Consider the following 16816-nt stretch of genomic DNA (forward strand, 5'->3'; position numbering starts at 1 on the left):
TTCGTAAACATTCCTTTTCATCAAATTTTAGATTGAACGAAAAACTTTATGATAAGCCTTCCTCATAAAGGATCTAAATAAGGCCAAAATTACTGACGAAAGAAAACAAAGCTTTAAAATGGTTCAACAGTCTTTTTTGAAATTATGCCAAGAAAGCCTTTCCGGTGGATAAATTTTATGGTATGAAACAGACATGTTTTCAGAAGAAAGTAAATCTCTAGTACAAAGCAAAAAAGGTTCAGCTCACTTGCCCTAAAGTCCAGGATTCTTTATAGTTTTATTGAATATACCTACAGTCAGACAATTAGGAACGATTTTAAGGCCGTAACTAATTCGACTTTGTCAGTCATTGTAACACCACTTCCGAAAAGAGCAAATATCAACTACAATGACCAAGCGCAACACATATTCGCTCTTCATATTCCATTTCATCTCACCATAAATACAAGGAATAGTTACGTGATCTATGGTATCCAAATTAATACACAATTCCAACCATTATTAGAAGACACCTCCTGCGCTTCCATAATCATATCCTTAAAGATGAGAAACTCAATAAGTTCAGATGAAAATGTTCTTCAGGATTACTAAACCAATCCATAACAAATACGTTTTAAAAACCTTTCCTTAATACGAAAATCTAAACCGTCACCAATCCTGTAAGACCTTTCCATTGCTTCAGACTGCTTGTAATTGCTGGACTTATTGAATTGCCCCGTTTATTATACACTTTATTTGGACTCCGTGTTTTCGCACATATTCACAGAGAGATCAACCCACAGATTTTCATCTAAACCACATTTAGTTTCTCTCGATATCACTTTCTTATGTCATTAATCGCCACATCAGCCAGGAAGAAAAAAAGTGTGGCACACATCTGGCCAAGCTCCTTAACGTCTACCACAAATGTATAAGGAAATATGATACTTTTATAGATGTCAATCTCTTTGTAATACATCGAACAAATATGAAAAACAACCAAGCTATGCGATTTTGACGACACATAAAAGGCACCGCAAAATTACGAGATGCTGAATTTTTACGGCTTAATCAGCAACACTATACGGTGCTCCACATTATTTTTAGCAGGCAGTGCGTGAGTGAAGAACTGGGGACACTAGATGTGACCACACAAAGCACACAGCAATGAAAATTAAGGTTACGCTCACCAGTATCACACAAACCGAGCTGGAGACCAGGTAAAATAAAAATTCTGCACATTGACTTTTGCCCAACAAAATTCACAGTTCCAGTTTATCTTCTCCCTAAAGGAATTGATAGTCATAATACTAACGCGTTACCGATGACGTTCACTCAGAGTGGACAAAAATGTGTATATACAACGCATAATGTATTACAACAAAAGGAAGACGAGATGATCTATGATTACAAATCAAACGTCATATGATACAATATTTTCATATCTCACAATAAAAGGAAGCTTCAGTAAAAATAGTTCTTTTGATTACAACAAAATAATAAACAAACAAGATATTATTTTTAACTTACTTGAACAATAAACAATATTCACAAAAGCTAAAAAGTCTCCTTTAACACAAACGGTTAAAATGCAGAACTGAAACAATAGGAAAGGAAAAGTCTAACAAGTATAGCAGTGACTGAGGGCTGTGCTTTAATGCCAATGCAATTACAATACTGATTATTCAAATATGACTGTAAGTTGACAGAAAAATTGGGATGATACAAAGACCCATCAATTCCTGGAGATGATTACAATTTCAAATAAGGAAAGAGGAGGGGTTATGAAAACAAAATTGCATGGAGGAAGGGAACAAGAATCTATACGCCAAAAAAGAAAAAAAAGAACATAAAGAGATCAGCGGTTAAAAAATCATAGCCTTGAAATTCGCAATTCACCCATAAAAATACAGAAGGGCTCATCCATACCGCATTAGTGACAAATGAAAATACTAGTCACTGAATACAACAATACCCACAAATCACAAAGCCCTTCTAGGTACCTGAGTAATAACAAGTACTCGACATCCAATACAAATCAAATGGAGAAAAAAGTGTATACACAACACAAAAATGCAACTGACCAAACGTTATTCATAGTTAAAGAATAATGATCATATAAAAAACCAATTCATTAAAATTAAAAGAAAAAGCAGTGATGGAGCAAAGGATGAACGGGGATGGATACAATGGGATTTGATATAACAAATTTTTTATCCTTACAATTAATAACCGAATAGATGACGACATGAAGTTATTGAAAAAGCGATTCGGAGATTGCAGCGCACCATCCATAAATTATCCATTCCAAGCAAAGAAACTGTTAGCATTTTGATATCAATGATTATATAAACCGGAAAGGTAGAATAAGCATACCAATTGTGCCGAAGAGGTAGAAAGTATATCTGTGAGCGTATTCAATAACCCAGTGGTATCACATCAGATTGCTGAAAAAAGGCAGATTCATAAACGATAGTACACAGATCAGCAGTTCCTAAATATCTCAGAATTCTATTACAAACAGAAGCTGTCCATAATCACAAACTTTACTATAACAGGAATGACTCACAATGCATCCATCACAGGAACGACTCACAATGAAGATAAATTTCAATCTCTACGGGGTCCCAACGAATGTGCTTCATACGAACATTGATCAGATTGACTGCAAGACGGAGTAGTTGTCGGTGGTGGTGGCGGTAGAGGAATATCCGCATGGACGTCACCAGAGAGATCGCATGTCAGTTTTGGTATTTCTGGAAAACACAAGTGTTCCACTAATGTATGATGAGAAATTGGAAAAGAAAGATATATTAAATATGCTAAGTCACTAAATGAAACTTTTGCAGGCATAACCTTTAAATTCGAGTGCTGACCTGAACTCTTGATAGGAAGAGGAGGAGGCGGTGGAGGTGGTGGAGGAGCAACTGATGGAGATACAGATGAACTATACCTATCAGCGTACCCTTCACCACACCCGAGTACCAAACGTAATCGCTCTTCGAGCGGGAGCCTCTTGTCTTTATTGAAAGTCATATTTAAAGGTAGTTCTCTTCGACATGACGATGACGAGAATGCAAATGAAGTTGGTCCTTCCTGGAATTCTTGTATAAATTAAAAAGTTGAAATCTGTCCACTTCCACAAAGAAAACGAATGAAAAGTGCAAAGATGCAAAGAGTGGAAAGATATGTCACCAGCAAATAAAGATGTGCTAAAAATGTATTCGGTTCGGAATTCAAATCACGTAAACAGTATGGAGTTGTATCGGTGTGTTTGACACCATCAGAACCTTTTCTGGCCTAACGCTACTAAATCACAATAATTAAAGCATAGAAGTGGAGAAGGAATTGCAGAGAAATAATAGTCCAGTGATGAGAATAAAGAAAAAAGTATGGTAATATGGAATAAAAAAGAAAAATAATACGTCAGTAAGACGTCAACCCCAAATGCATCAAAGCTCATATCGCTAAACAGTGGTTTCATAACCACAAAAAATGACTATTGCAGATGGTTTTAATCAACCTGAGAAACCACAAATAAGTGCATCACCAGAAAATGGGGACTCCGCTATTTTTCCTCCATATCTTCATGAACAAATCTACCTATTCTTCAAGACTTCGAATTTCCAGTTTTTCTAAATAAGGCTGATATTTTTATGAATAAGTCAATTTTTTCAATAGCAACCAACAATCTTTGAACGATGATCCATTATTCTGATTAAAATAACACTGCTAAACCATACAGTAGGCATGAAGCGTGTCGGAAGGTGGGGAAAGAATAATACAAAGTATCTGTATCTGTATAACAAAGTATCGAGATACGAAGTTCCTTCAATCACAGATTATTTGTCAGTTCAATGTCAATTTCAAAATGTCACAGAATGTCTCATTCGAATATATTACTCACTTCAGAGCACTGTCCTGGTGAGGTATGTGAAGCGTTCTTTTGCACCATGAAAGAAGGTGAAATACCATCAGTATTCGAAGTCACTGCAGTTGAAGGTGTCGTTCGCCGATAAATACGACGTTTCAGGTCATCAATTGAAAGCGTTGGAGTTGCGCGCAACTGTACAGGATCAGGAAGGGCACCCAGACGAAGTGATGCGCGCTTTCCAACACTTCCACTGGCACCCATTAACGGAATGAAAGAACGAGACAATGGGATCTGCTTGTGCTCACCTTCTTCTGCTTTCTTTTCAATAACAATTGCAGGTGTTCTACAAATTTAGATTGCGTTGACTTGTTCTGTATATGAAATTTCTTGACATCTCACTACAAGAATCTCTGAAGTAAACAAGCTTAACTGGTGAAAACAGCTGACAGAAAAAGACTCTTAGCATTCATAAGAAAAAGGCTGAGCGAAATTTCTGTTGAAGCGAAACAAATTGAACCACTTTACGAGGATTAATGAGAGAGACGTCATGCCTAATCATAAATTATGCTTTCTGGCATTCAAAAGTGGAAAAAAAACATACAAATAGTATTTGAAAATCTTAAAAAACAACTTTAACGATGTCCTTCCTTCTAACCCTTCAAGATTTGCCATTTCTTAATGTGAAAGAACTTACTTCTCCGAATCCATATTGGTTTTTGAGCTTTTTCTTTTTTTATATTCATCCAGTGACATCTTTTTCTTAGGAGCTTCCGCAACCTTCACTTGATTTTTGCTACATTCAGCGTGCAAAGAAGTTGAAGGGAGCTCAACTCCATCCAACGTTTGGAAATCAAGCAAAAAGTCCGATGGTTCACAAGCAGCCTCAATCTCAACCATCTTACGAAAGAAAGCACGAATTTCTTCTATAATAAATCAAATACATAATCTTACTCCAAAACAAGGCAAAAAACAAAAAGAATTATACTAAAGCCTTCATAATCCCACCAAACATTTGTCGTTAAGTCTGCAACCGCGAAAACCAATGAGATGCGGAATACGATGTTTTAAAGTGAAGTACATGGTTTAAAAGCAAGTAACGAACCAGTGATACCAAAATTCGAACTGCATGAAGCCTTCTCCGACATATCCAAATTACTTTTGTCATTCATTCTATTACTTTCGCGCTTTCTTTTCGATAGTGGCTCTATCTGAAAAATATTCCCTTCTCATTGCATTATAAAAAAAGCCGAGCAAGTGGTACCAGAGTGAAGTCACAACAAAAAGTCAACCTCGTCTTTTATATGCTCCTCATCGGTAGGGCAAACAGTCGTATCATTGTTCTGAATGGAACCGGCTGTGTTTTGGATTTTTCTCTTTGCACATAGCACGGAACTTTTGCAACTGAGAGCGGTATTATCAGTGAACACTTTCAGTTCTCGTGGTTCTACCTCGGCAGTCATATCTGTGGTTTGAAATGCTCAAAATATTTTCATAGAATTCCAAACTTGTAAAAACCCGTTTGTATATCTCATCCTAAACAAAAGCTTACTTCTGTTTTCAAGGTCCCATTTCCGACTAAAATGGTTGGGACAGAATTCAACACAATGGAAAAATTCAAAACTTTCTTCAAACAACATACTGAATAATGCAGTTAATAGGCAAGCGATCTTTTGCTAATGTTTTTTATCTGACAAATCGTAAAAATACTGCTTTCATTACTGACGAAGGAAAAGACCGGAAATAAGAGAAAGGAACGTGCTCTCTTCATTAATGTTTTTTATAATCAAAAGTATGCCTTAGACATTAACTATTAGCACAAATAAATTTTCATACCTCCTCTGTTTCCCTTCATTTTGGATTCTGCCTTTGATTCAATAGCTAAGCTTTGAGCATAAGGCGAAAACGAGACCGCCTTTTTAATCAAGTCGCTGTTTAGACCTGCAGTGAAACAAGGCATATAAAAAGCTTTCTAAAAAAAAAAAAAATAAGTAGGTAACTTAAGAAACACTATGATGGTCCGCTTTCTTAACAATGATAAAAACACGCCAATAACTGCAAAATTAACAGTTTTACAACTCATATTTCATTCGCATTTTGCTGTTTCACTACAATTGTGAAAATCAATGCAACTATCACAGAAGTAATTTTCGCCAACACAAGATATCAGATTAAAAAAGTGGAACAAACCTTGCTCTGCTTCAGATTTAACTCGCCATTTTGCACCTTCGCTCATCGTACGACTTCGTTTCAGCGCTATTTTTGAAGGGCATTCCGAGCTTGATACACGTCGTCGGCCTTTCGCGTTTTTAGCCTTTTTTGCGCCATTCCTGTACAATGTTTGCAATTATACAACTTTGGATAGATAGCACTGAATAATACAAGCAGTGATTTCATAACTCACTGGCTCAGACGAGAGCGAGCGCTTCCAGTACCACGTGTACAGGCTACATGCTGCTGTCGTTTCGCCTCACGTTGCTGCATACGTTCGAACAGTGCAAGCTCTAGCAGTACTTTACGCTCTTCTCGAGACTGGAATAATCGAAATGGTCGCCAAAAAAACTTAAAACATGAGTTCGACACACTAAAGAATCAAGAGGGTATATCATCCACAAACTGTTATCAATTTAATAGCATCCATATGATACAAACCAAAATAAAGAAACTTGCCATTGCTTTATTACGCTCTTCGGGAAGCATATAGTTTACACTTTCAACCTCTTCCAGCATACCATTTTTACTGTGCATCTTCTTCGCTGAACTATCCAAAGTGGCTAAGTGTTCATTTCCTTCACTTTTCCCTGCCCCATCAACTGCATCAACAACCCTCACATTACTAGGAGTTCGTCGTTTCTTTTTAGGTCTGCCGACATTTTTCGTCACAACTGATCCCGCACCAATTGTATCTAATTTTTGCACATTTTCAGTTCTTATTTCAGCTTCTGTATGTGTTCTCAATTTTTCCGTGATAAATTTATTTTCTTCCACGGATTCGCACTCTTTATTTGATGCAACCAGCTGTTTTTCCTCATGCTGTTCCTAAAACAATGCGTTACCAATAAGCTGTCTTCAAGGAATCCTAAACATTATTGTGCTGTATAATCAAAATACGAGAAAATACCTCTGCCTGCACATTCGTTTCGCTACTAAATAAACAAGCTTTTTTCAGTGAGCTGTCGACATCCACTGGGTCCTTGACAATATTAATAATTTCACTGGAAAAATAGTTTAAGAACTTCCATAAGACTAAAAAACCAAATTCATCAACCGAATTAACTCAAAGATCAATTTATGAATATAAAATAATTTTGTTTGGTAAATTAATAACGACTTTTCATAGAGAAACAACAAACGTTTTCGCCTTTGGTGGAATAACGGAATTTTCGCATTCATTTGTGCATGCTTCCTGTCCTGTTTCGACAGTTCTATAATTAGCTGCTCCACGATAGCGTAATTTGATGCCGCCTTTTTTCCTGTATGATGCAGTGCTGGGGGATATCTTCGGTAGTTTACTCCGAGCTTTTCTTGAAGAACCACTTACGGTAGCTCGAGTACGGGATTGCCTGTAAAGCAAAAAGAAAACCAATATGTTCAAAAATGACTAGTTCTCATAATTATCTTTCACTCAACAAATGAACTCATATCTAGCCTATACTTCTCTGAAAAATAATTCAATCACAGCGTCTTTCAGTAACTCATGAAATGAATTTTTGAAAACCTCATTGGCAAAAAACGCACATCTCTACAGCACTGCCTGGTAATACATCCTTATTAGTTGCATTCTCATCTTCTGCAGTTGGTGTTACAGCCATTGTTGTTTCGACTGTTCTGGCTGTATTAACTTCACCACTGTAATCAGATACAGTCATTTTCGATGAAAATGTTGTAGCAGAATATCGAGATCCACTTGAAATATTTTTAGATTTCATATTCGCTTGAACTTTTTCGACCTCCAAGTCTATATATTGCTTTCTGGCATGATCTTTCGAGGTGGTACCAACATTTAAAATTGAATGTGAAACCGTATCCGAAGCCTGCAAATTTCAATTTCATGTTTATTCGACTGATCAAAAACAAAGCAACGATCAGGAATTAGAGTGCCTAGTTCTGCGACCAGTTAAATTATTCTTAGCTCTCCGCAGCAATGAATGCAACTTCGATTAGAAGAAAATCAATAACAAAGGAACCCATAACACCGGTTCTTGTTGATAAATAATAGCGTAATTCAAATAAAAGTGAAACACTCTATCCACCGTATTTCTAAGCCATATATTCCATAGCATTAAAAATGCGAGCACAAAAAGAAATTCAGATAAATTTCACTTTTTCTTTATTATATAAATAATGCACCAACCGTAGCGCTGACTAGATTTTGTTTTTGCTCAAGTGATCGATTAAAGTTACGGACTAAACAATCCACATTGCTATCATCCTCGTCATCTGCTGAACATGCGCAAACAAGTTTTGTTTTTGACATGAAGTAGTCGGCATCAAACGGAAGAGTAATCTAAACCAAACCAAATACTACATGGAAACTTCATCACACTAACAGCTGTCAATCTAACTTATCCCAAACACTCAAGATTTGATCTCTTTTGGCCGTGGTGCTTCTACACCCACAGCTACTGTAAAATTATACGAAACAGAAACACATCAGTTTATTTATCTAATGAAAAATGCCAAGAAAAAAAAACTTGGAAATAAATTCAAAGAAAATTCATAACCAAAGATCATAAGTGATAACCTCTTCACCACGGTCGATGTTTCCAGTAGCAATACCGATGATATGCAGCTTGCCTTTCAGAAAGAAATGTTGTACCTTGATGTTTGGTCGGCAAGATGTACGAGCAAACCGCGCTTTTGAACCGAAACGGCGAGCATCAATACAAATTGGTGTAGGCTCTCTGTTTTCCTCAACCACTAGATCACTTAAAATGGATAATATTATTAAGAAATATTTTTAAGGTGAACCAAAATATCACCATATGATGGAATAAAATCAAAATACATTTTTAACACCTACTTGCTCTGTTCCAGAGTTCATTGACATTTTTACCGAAAATTACATCAGAATACCAATTAGCTCACTTTGCATGAGCTCACTATCCAACATACAAGTTGTCAACGAAATAATAAAGTTTTATCTCAAACTTTGGGTAATTTTAAATGTGACTGTACAAAACAGAATAATCTACCTGTATAAAGTGACAAAAGGTACGACCGATCCTGGCTCTTCTCGACCACGACATTCACAAGGAAGCGATACGCGACCACAAATATACATTACTGGTTCATTAACATGGTATAGCCGCGTCGAAACTAAACCCATAGACATCTGCGTAACATACATAACACTCACACCGTCGCTGTTTCGCAACACTTCCAATACCGCAGGATCACCCTGAATATGATTTGGCCTAAATATAAAGTTAAACTGCCACTTCAAAGTACTCATTTGTGTTGAATTCATCCCAAGAGAACTAATCCTCAGACAAAATTTTACAAAACAGACGCTGAGATAATTTTAAAAACTAAAATGCATCGCCTAAAATGACAAAGAGGATCTACCGTGTCTTCGTGTTTGCGTGAAAATGCCATGACAGATCTTGTGTATTCATACTTGAAACATTCGATGTAATCTTTGGATGAATTTCCTCGTATTTGTTTTTTCTTTGTTTCATCGTAAGAATCCTACAGATGACATATATTTTCATAATTCGAGTCATACGTTACAAACCTTAGTCTATTCATCTTATGTTTAGATTCATTATCTCTGACCTTCCACCTCACCATAAATAGACATGGACAAGTAACTGCAACTACCGAATTGTAGCTTCATTAACATTAAAATTAATAGGGCCTTTTAAACCTACAGATTTTTCTCGAATTTTTTTAAAGTGTCCTTTAGCTCTTTGACGACGTTTCTTTTCTTTTTCTTTGCGCTGCCGAGCAAGTACTTTCAGCTGCATCGCCCGTGCCTGAGTTTTGCTAAGTTTCAACAAACGTGGATTGCATTCTTCACACTGATACGTATCTGGCACTCGACGTCGATCAATGTCCATACATTTCCCGTGTTGCCATACACTAAAATATTTGCAAGTTTTTACAATGTCCTATTTCCTGGACTTCCGACTTGCAATCTACCATTCGCTAAAAGCAAAGACATCTCCCAGAAAGAAAAGATCAGTTAACGATATGATTCGAGAACAACGCCACCCTGGTTTTCGAAATCACAGATAATGACGTAACAAAAACAGATTTTCCATAAAATTTACTTGCACACATCACACTGTATCATGAATTCGTCGTTATGATTCAAGCCACAGTAACAACGCGTCGTGTATTCTTCTTCCCAATCGTCCTCACTGTTACTGTTTGATGGCGAATCTAAACCTGTAACTATTTTAGTGGTTCGAACACCTTCATCTTCCGTTCCTTTTTCATCAACATTACCTGCAAAGTCAAACAGTGAAATACATCTAGTAAAACGGTTCACATTATTATTGTTTAGATTTTATAACCATATAAAATTTATCATGCGTAAGATAAACAGCTTAACCACACCATTCACACTCGTCTCCTCCTCCGCTCCACTAATCGATGAACGCGTTGCAACAGAAACTCGCTGCTCCAAAGCCTCATTACATGTTTCATTAAAAACATGTGGTTCCTCTCCACTCGATATATCTTCGACCAAGGAAACTTTATAATCAGTTTTTTCCAAAGTAACTGAAAAAGCAAACTGAATCATACAAATCACTTTTTTCAGAATTATAGCCTACCACAACAATTATATAAATCGACAGCTGCGGTGAGTTCAAAAAAAAAATCCTGGTAACGTATCCACCGCATATCGAAGCACGCTGAAAAAAAAATAGCTACAAAAAAATTAAAGAATATCTGCACCGTCTGATGCTGCTGGGATATTATCACTTGCTGTTCTGTCTTTGGACGGCAACATGGGGATTTCTGTCGCAAGCGATGTTGAGTGCATTACCTTTTGCTGTTGTGAATCAAACACACGATTTTGATTAAGACCGACATGTTCAGATGACATCGGTTCCTGCCGATGTAGACCAATTCCCTGAATTTTACATTGCACAAGTGAGCGAAATAGGAAGAAAATAAGTGCGGAATTAATGAAATAAGTGATGAGCGACAGCAATAAATTTTGAGAGTGCTAGTAATTCAAACACCATATTGCAACTTTTATCAAGACAACTCGAGCTGTCCTAATTTGAGTGACTGTATAACAGAATATAAATGTTCATGTTCTGCAAAAAGAAAATTTTCAACCCACTGTAAACAGAAATTGCAAGTTCTATTTTATTTAATAATCTTATAGCTATAAAAATCCCTAGAAATCCTGGCAAGGACTTTTTACCGGAACGCTTGTTACAGATTGCGTCACAGACTGCTGAGCGACACGACCCTCTTTCATTTTCTTAGAACTATCGAAAGCGACGGTTTCGGAATGACGAATTCGTGGCTATAAACGACGAAAATAAAATAACCCAGCACTTTAAAGCCAATCAAATCATATTGTGAAAAAAAAATTAAGACCTGTCGCATCTGGAGCTCATCGAGTTGTCGAGTAAGAAGCTGACGAGAATTAGCGACGAATGATTCCTAAATAAAAATTGAGGTTTCCTGAATAAACATTCAGGTTTAGTTACAAGTGGAAACAAGTGATGCTCCTATAGCGCAGTACGAGATACGACGAGCAGCTTAATGTTTCGGAAATCCACATGATTCCAAAAAAGAAAACCTTTTGAAGCTTCCGATAATGATCGTCAACATATTTTGTGATATCCTGTTGCGAACGATGAGGAAAGGCTATACAAGTTTGAGCAATTTGTTGAGGATCACGTATTCTGTCATCATTATTGACGTAAATCGGTTCACGAGAATCAGCAGAAAGACTCTAGAGTAAAAAAAAGATGAAGCTAATCTTTCCATTGTAAACTGCATCATTTTAACTTACTTCAGTAATGTTTAGAAGTATGAAAAGTTTAAAAAAATTAGGTTTACAGACATATCCCTACAGGACCATTAAGTTGGAAACAACGTTGTAGGGCTATTTTGCTTAAGCTAGCATGTGAAATCATAAAATTTCTCTAATTGAAATTTTTTGCTAACGAAGAATTTGGTTCGGAAAAGCACTGGATTTTTTTAATGCCTATTATAAAATCCAGAATTTGAATTAAGAAGTTCCGCCGTTTAAAATACAACTTTATGTAGAAACGACTAAAAAGCGTACAGATACATGACTGTTACAGATGATGAGGGAAAAATATACAAAAACATCCATAGCAATTAGCAAGATTACGATTTCGTAAGAAGTGAAGGTTTTGATACGCCAAATGGTCAACCACCTGTGGAGATGTTTCCTGCTCTTCTTTACAGTGAACCACCGTAGAGGAATTTTGAAGACTTTTCGGTGACAGCTGTTCATCCACAATCATGCTCATCGAATCATTTGGGACTGCACGCTGTAAAGAATAGAAGTGCATTCCCGCATTCTCCAATAATTATTCAACGGCTCAGCATAAGAACTGATACCTTCTCTTTAAAGAACGCTCGTAAACACAGTATTTACTATAGTAATTTAAAAATATTTCTAATAACATCAGCAGTTCCTCATTCAACATTCTTTACAGAAGTTTGCTATACAACAAACAATTCTGCCAAATTAACAGAAATGACACATCTTCCTCATATCAACGTTAACCAAATGATAAAAGTTAAAGTGAGGAAAATTTCAGTATTCCGTGAGAGCTTGTAAAGCAAAATCTATGGTTGTAAAATTTTTAGAGAAAGCTGGACTTCGCAAAAAAAAGTTGAAAAAGACACTGAAAAATTCAACAAATCAAATATACGTTTAACCTGTTGAGCAGCATGCTGAATACGAGGAACATGACAAGGTTCAAGAGGCTCCGCCATGATATACTGCTGTTTAACAACTTCACTATTACCAGTCACATTTTTCGAGAGATGTTGTCGGGAAGTAGTAATAATTTCAGACTGCTTTTCGGTGTGAACAGTATTGTCTATCTTAACAATTGTTACCAGTATATGATACTCGTTGCTATGATCAATGTTAATGAGATGTACATAAAGCACTAAGAAATATTTATTAAAGAAAAATTCAAATATCAAGTTCACCTGGGGGTCATTGGCGACAGTTTTCTGCAATAACAGTTCTGCTCCTTTACCTGGTTCGCGTGATGCTCGCACTACAACAGATTCGTTTATACCTTGTGTTTAAAACATTCATTTAGAAGTCCGTTATAGAGATACACCACATACACCACCATGAGAATTGAATAAAACGATCCAATCGCCTAGATATACTATCCTGGGGAAGTAATAAGCAGTTTGGATTCAAAACGTATTGTCGTGACAACATATACCCGTATGACTGCCCAATTCAGAGCGCCATATTAAAGACGATCATACTGATTCCGCATTTGCAGTGAATTAGTACTTCGGTAACTGCTGTCATGAAAGCACAGTGTTTTGGATAAGTTACTATCTAATTTAGCCATAGTTTTGTGTAAGCACCATTGGTCAGCAATAATATGATCGCAAGGTCTTTAACAACAAAAAGATTTCTCTAACTAAAAATATTACCTCGGTTCCGGACAACTGGACGAGGCCGTCGAGATGGAACGAGAAACGGTGCCAAACCAACACTCATATCTGCGGCATGTGTTTCGGAATCAGTACCTGTTACATTAAATGCTGTCGCATAAGCAGGCATTGTTGCCGAAATCGATTTGCTAGTAGGAATTACTTGACGTACACTCTGACGAAAAGTTGGTACTGCAGGAGTTAGAGGATGTCTAAATATGTATCTGTGTTTTAACCGACTTCTATTAATGCTTGCAAGACCAAGTTTACTACGAGATTTATTACCAGTACTAACGAACCAAAAAAAAAAAAAGTCCCAAAACGAAAATAAGATGACGCTAACTACTTACGCTGGTCGAAGGACTCTTTTGTTCGATGGTACAGGTGCTCCAAACGCACCACCGGAACCGATGAAATGACGTGAGCGGAACAATACATCACTTTGATTATTAGCCGATATATGAGTTCCTCCTGAACCTTCAAAATACCAGCACAACATTTTTCGACTCAAATTACACAAAATATTCCAATTGTATGAATTACGACATATTAAAAAAAAATGTAAATCATGTCACTTAGACGTAAAACATTCTTGAATCAGTCATGCTTAACATGTGCGCGTTTTTACGATTAAAATATTCATAGTACTATGAGGATCAACGAGACATTAGAATATACGGCAGAGTGAGAAACAGAAAAAGGAAAACTTTGTCTGTCTTACTTCTTGTAACTACTAGTATTTTTAGATCAAGTCTGGATAATAACCTTAAGTTAAAGGTAATCTCTAACAAACCCTTCATTCTAAAATACTAAGGTTTCGTCAAAAAAATTTAGGCAAATCAAACCTTAGATATGTGTTTTCAAGCAGATCATTAAAAGAAAACCAACCTCGACGAGGTGTCCGGTAATTTTGAGTAGCTGTGATGGGAGTTTGTCGGGAAAATATCTGCCCGCTGGAAGAAACTGGCAACCTTAATGGCAAAAATCAAGAGTCAAAGTACTGAGTTAGATAAGTTAACTAGCAGATAAGCTGCATAGACAATGGTACTAAAGTATATTTTCTGCATAGATTAATGGAATAATTTATTTGTCGCTGAAAGACAATAAAAATGATCGGAAATGACCAGAAATAAAACTATGGAACGAAGGTAAGACAAAAACCACTCATCCCTCTTATTTGCAAAACCTTGCCTTCGCATCTGATTCGTCCGACATCCACCCAAAGCACCAGAATATATTCTACAAGACGTGCGTGGATCCATTTCCGATATCTTTCGATAATGCATTCCATAATTGTGCGATCTAAAGAAATGGTACAGTTCACACCAATTGGGAACCAATAAGGTTCTAGGGATAGTTTATCATTATTGAACAAATCTATATGTTGAATGATTTGGAATCCAAAGTATAATCTTCGCACGATTTTAAAGTCCAATTTACTGACTTCGGAAAAAATGATGTATTTTACCTTAAAAAGTGTCCCGAGTTTGTATCCCGAGAGTGATATCCTGCAGGAACTTTACTGATTTCATCCCCTAAATGGAGCATCATCAACTACTTGAATATTTGCCGCTAATGAACGGAATCAGTCAATGTCACTGAGAAAGTTTGTGACAGTTATGAAAGGATTCTCAATGTACCGATGTAAGAAGCAAGTCCACCAATAATAGGAAATTTCTCTCCATTTTCTCCATCATTTTTCTGTGCGTTTCCAGATCGTCTTCCATAATTATGATCCTGTTTATATGTTTTAGATAAACATAAATCTCCTACACATTGTTATTTGTAGTGGACAAATAAAAATCTCAGTAAGATAAAAAAAAAAAAAAAAACTCCTTAACACCACGAACAACAACCAGACATTAAAGTACGCTCCTACTATTCAATTCCATATCGAGCATTTATTCACAGTTCATCTTTTTTAAATTTATTTTATCGATGGATGTTGGTTCTTACAGTTAGCTGGGACAAAAGAATTATTCCATTCGAGCTTAGCCTATCACTGCAAGTGGCACAAATATCAAAACCGAAAAACAATGCGCCCATTAATTACTGAAATGAATATCTATTCGGTGGAAAATTTGCCATTCCCATCACACTGCCGTCACCTGACGAAATTTATTCATAATACTCAACTATATTCACACCTGATATGTCAAACCAACAACTGTATCTTCAGTACTATTATCGCTTTCCTTTGAATCACCTTCGTCGTCAATAATAACTTTTTTTAGTAAAGGACCATCTCCGTCTCCAGTCTCATTCCTGAAGAAGTGCGGAAATTTCAACTTTTATAGCCTAACTGTTCTGACAAAAACTGACATAACAAAAAAGTTTTAGTAAAGAACCATCTCCGTCTCCATTACAAAATAATATGGAAAATTGCTAATTTACTGTACATGGTATGAAGGAAAGAACCCAAAATGACTACGAGAATCATTGCTATGGTATACTTGAGAAACGTTAAGGAAATCTAGACCAGTCTGACCATTTCAATCTTGTTATCAGTTGATAGCAATTTTTCTGAACGGCATGCGGTAGTTACATCCGTCCCTAAGGTTTTGGGGATATATAACAAAATTAACTGCAGATGTCATGTCAGAGGAAAGTTTTATGACATGTTGAAATCTTCAAATTAAGAAGAGGCGGTGGCGGCTACTATTAAACCCGCCACATCCCTTTATTAAACTATTCTAAAAGCCATGGGACAGTATCGCGAGTGCACCTGTCTACGAAACAAGATATTCAATGGTGGACGCACTGTAAAAACACTAACTTGCTGGTACTGCCTGCGGATGTTTGCAGAGCCTGTTGCGACATACCTGAGTCTTGAGTCGTTGTCTGTTTGTAACCAGAAGAATCCTTATCTAAAAATGATGAAGCCGATTATGTTGGTGAACTAATATGGAGTTAAGATCAGAAAAAACAAGACCCACCAGTTTTCCACTCCTTCTCTGTATAACGATGTTCTTCCACGTGCGCCTCCTTTCCCTTACTGGTATCAGACATGGATGCGCTTCCCAACAAAGTTTACTCGCGAAGCTTTAATTCTAAATTTTATATGAATATTGCCGTCAAAAGCTCAATAATAGTTTGGATTTCCATCAAAACGTAACAAAAATCGCCATATGAAGACAAACATCACCTTGTACTGAAATTAAAATAGTGAAGGCCAAAATAAATTTATTTAGCAGAAAACTTCAGCATTACAAACGCATTTTATTTAAGCAGCAAAGCCCTTTAGACACCAACCCAACTGAAACTCTACCAATTTATGATAAACAATTACCTCCTTGAGAATTGCAACTACTTTCTCTCGCATACGTCACCTAA

The 16816-nt window shown here is 36.5% G+C and overlaps 2 protein-coding genes across 3 annotated transcripts; one reads left to right on the top strand and one right to left on the bottom strand.

Annotated features, from left to right (window-relative positions):
* Positions 1-321: 321 nt before the first annotated feature.
* Positions 322-1408, top strand: LOAG_02934 (hypothetical protein; the record flags this gene model as incomplete). The annotated part of the gene is made up of 2 exons (XM_003138471.1): positions 322-469; positions 1254-1408. Coding segments are annotated over 2 exons (303 nt in total), but the record flags the coding sequence as incomplete, so codon positions are not given.
* A 390-nt stretch (positions 1409-1798) lies between these two features.
* LOAG_17683 lies at positions 1799-16562 on the bottom strand. 2 transcript variants are annotated; one of them, XM_020450347.1, is made up of 37 exons: positions 16420-16562; positions 16260-16350; positions 15631-15748; positions 15124-15220; positions 14952-15018; positions 14675-14785; positions 14372-14454; positions 13834-13960; positions 13484-13695; positions 13016-13086; positions 12737-12904; positions 12226-12342; positions 11619-11774; positions 11414-11479; positions 11235-11339; positions 10757-10934; positions 10415-10579; positions 10126-10303; positions 9724-9934; positions 9419-9541; positions 9046-9251; positions 8595-8778; positions 8205-8357; positions 7589-7884; positions 7204-7413; positions 6972-7065; positions 6521-6889; positions 6255-6382; positions 6041-6180; positions 5687-5791; positions 5143-5315; positions 4956-5061; positions 4548-4776; positions 3887-4196; positions 2856-3075; positions 2549-2735; positions 1799-2426 (listed from the first exon to the last, which is right to left on the bottom strand). In XM_020450347.1, exons 1-36 carry the CDS (start codon positions 16490-16492, stop codon positions 2590-2592), a joined length of 5586 nt encoding a protein of 1861 aa, XP_020305985.1. In that variant the 5' UTR covers positions 16493-16562; the 3' UTR covers positions 1799-2426; positions 2549-2589. The 2 variants fall into 2 exon arrangements, with proteins under 2 accessions (XP_020305985.1, XP_020305986.1); XM_020450348.1 differs by lacking the exons at positions 14675-14785; positions 14952-15018; positions 15124-15220; ... (1 more) ...; positions 16260-16350; positions 16420-16562 and having other exon boundaries at positions 14372-14559.
* Between the last annotated feature and the right edge of the window lie 254 nt (positions 16563-16816).

Source organism: Loa loa (assembly GCF_000183805.2).
Source record: "Loa loa unplaced genomic scaffold supercont3.113, whole genome shotgun sequence".
Lineage (NCBI taxonomy): Eukaryota > Metazoa > Nematoda > Chromadorea > Rhabditida > Onchocercidae > Loa > Loa loa.

What these genes read in the sequence shown, in the direction of transcription:
- LOAG_17683 (XM_020450347.1), bottom strand. Translation starts at nt 16,492, where the DNA reads ATGTCTGATACCAGTAAGGGAAAGGAGGCGCACGTGGAAGAACATCGT. An exon ending in AGAGAAGGAGTGGAAAACTG is followed by an intron (nt 16,351 to 16,419) that starts GTGGGTCTTGTT and finishes CATCATTTTTAG; the next exon opens with ATAAGGATTCTTCTGGTTAC. An exon ending in TCCGCAGGCAGTACCAGCAA is followed by an intron (nt 15,749 to 16,259) that starts GTTAGTGTTTTT and finishes GCACTTCTTCAG; the next exon opens with GAATGAGACTGGAGACGGAG.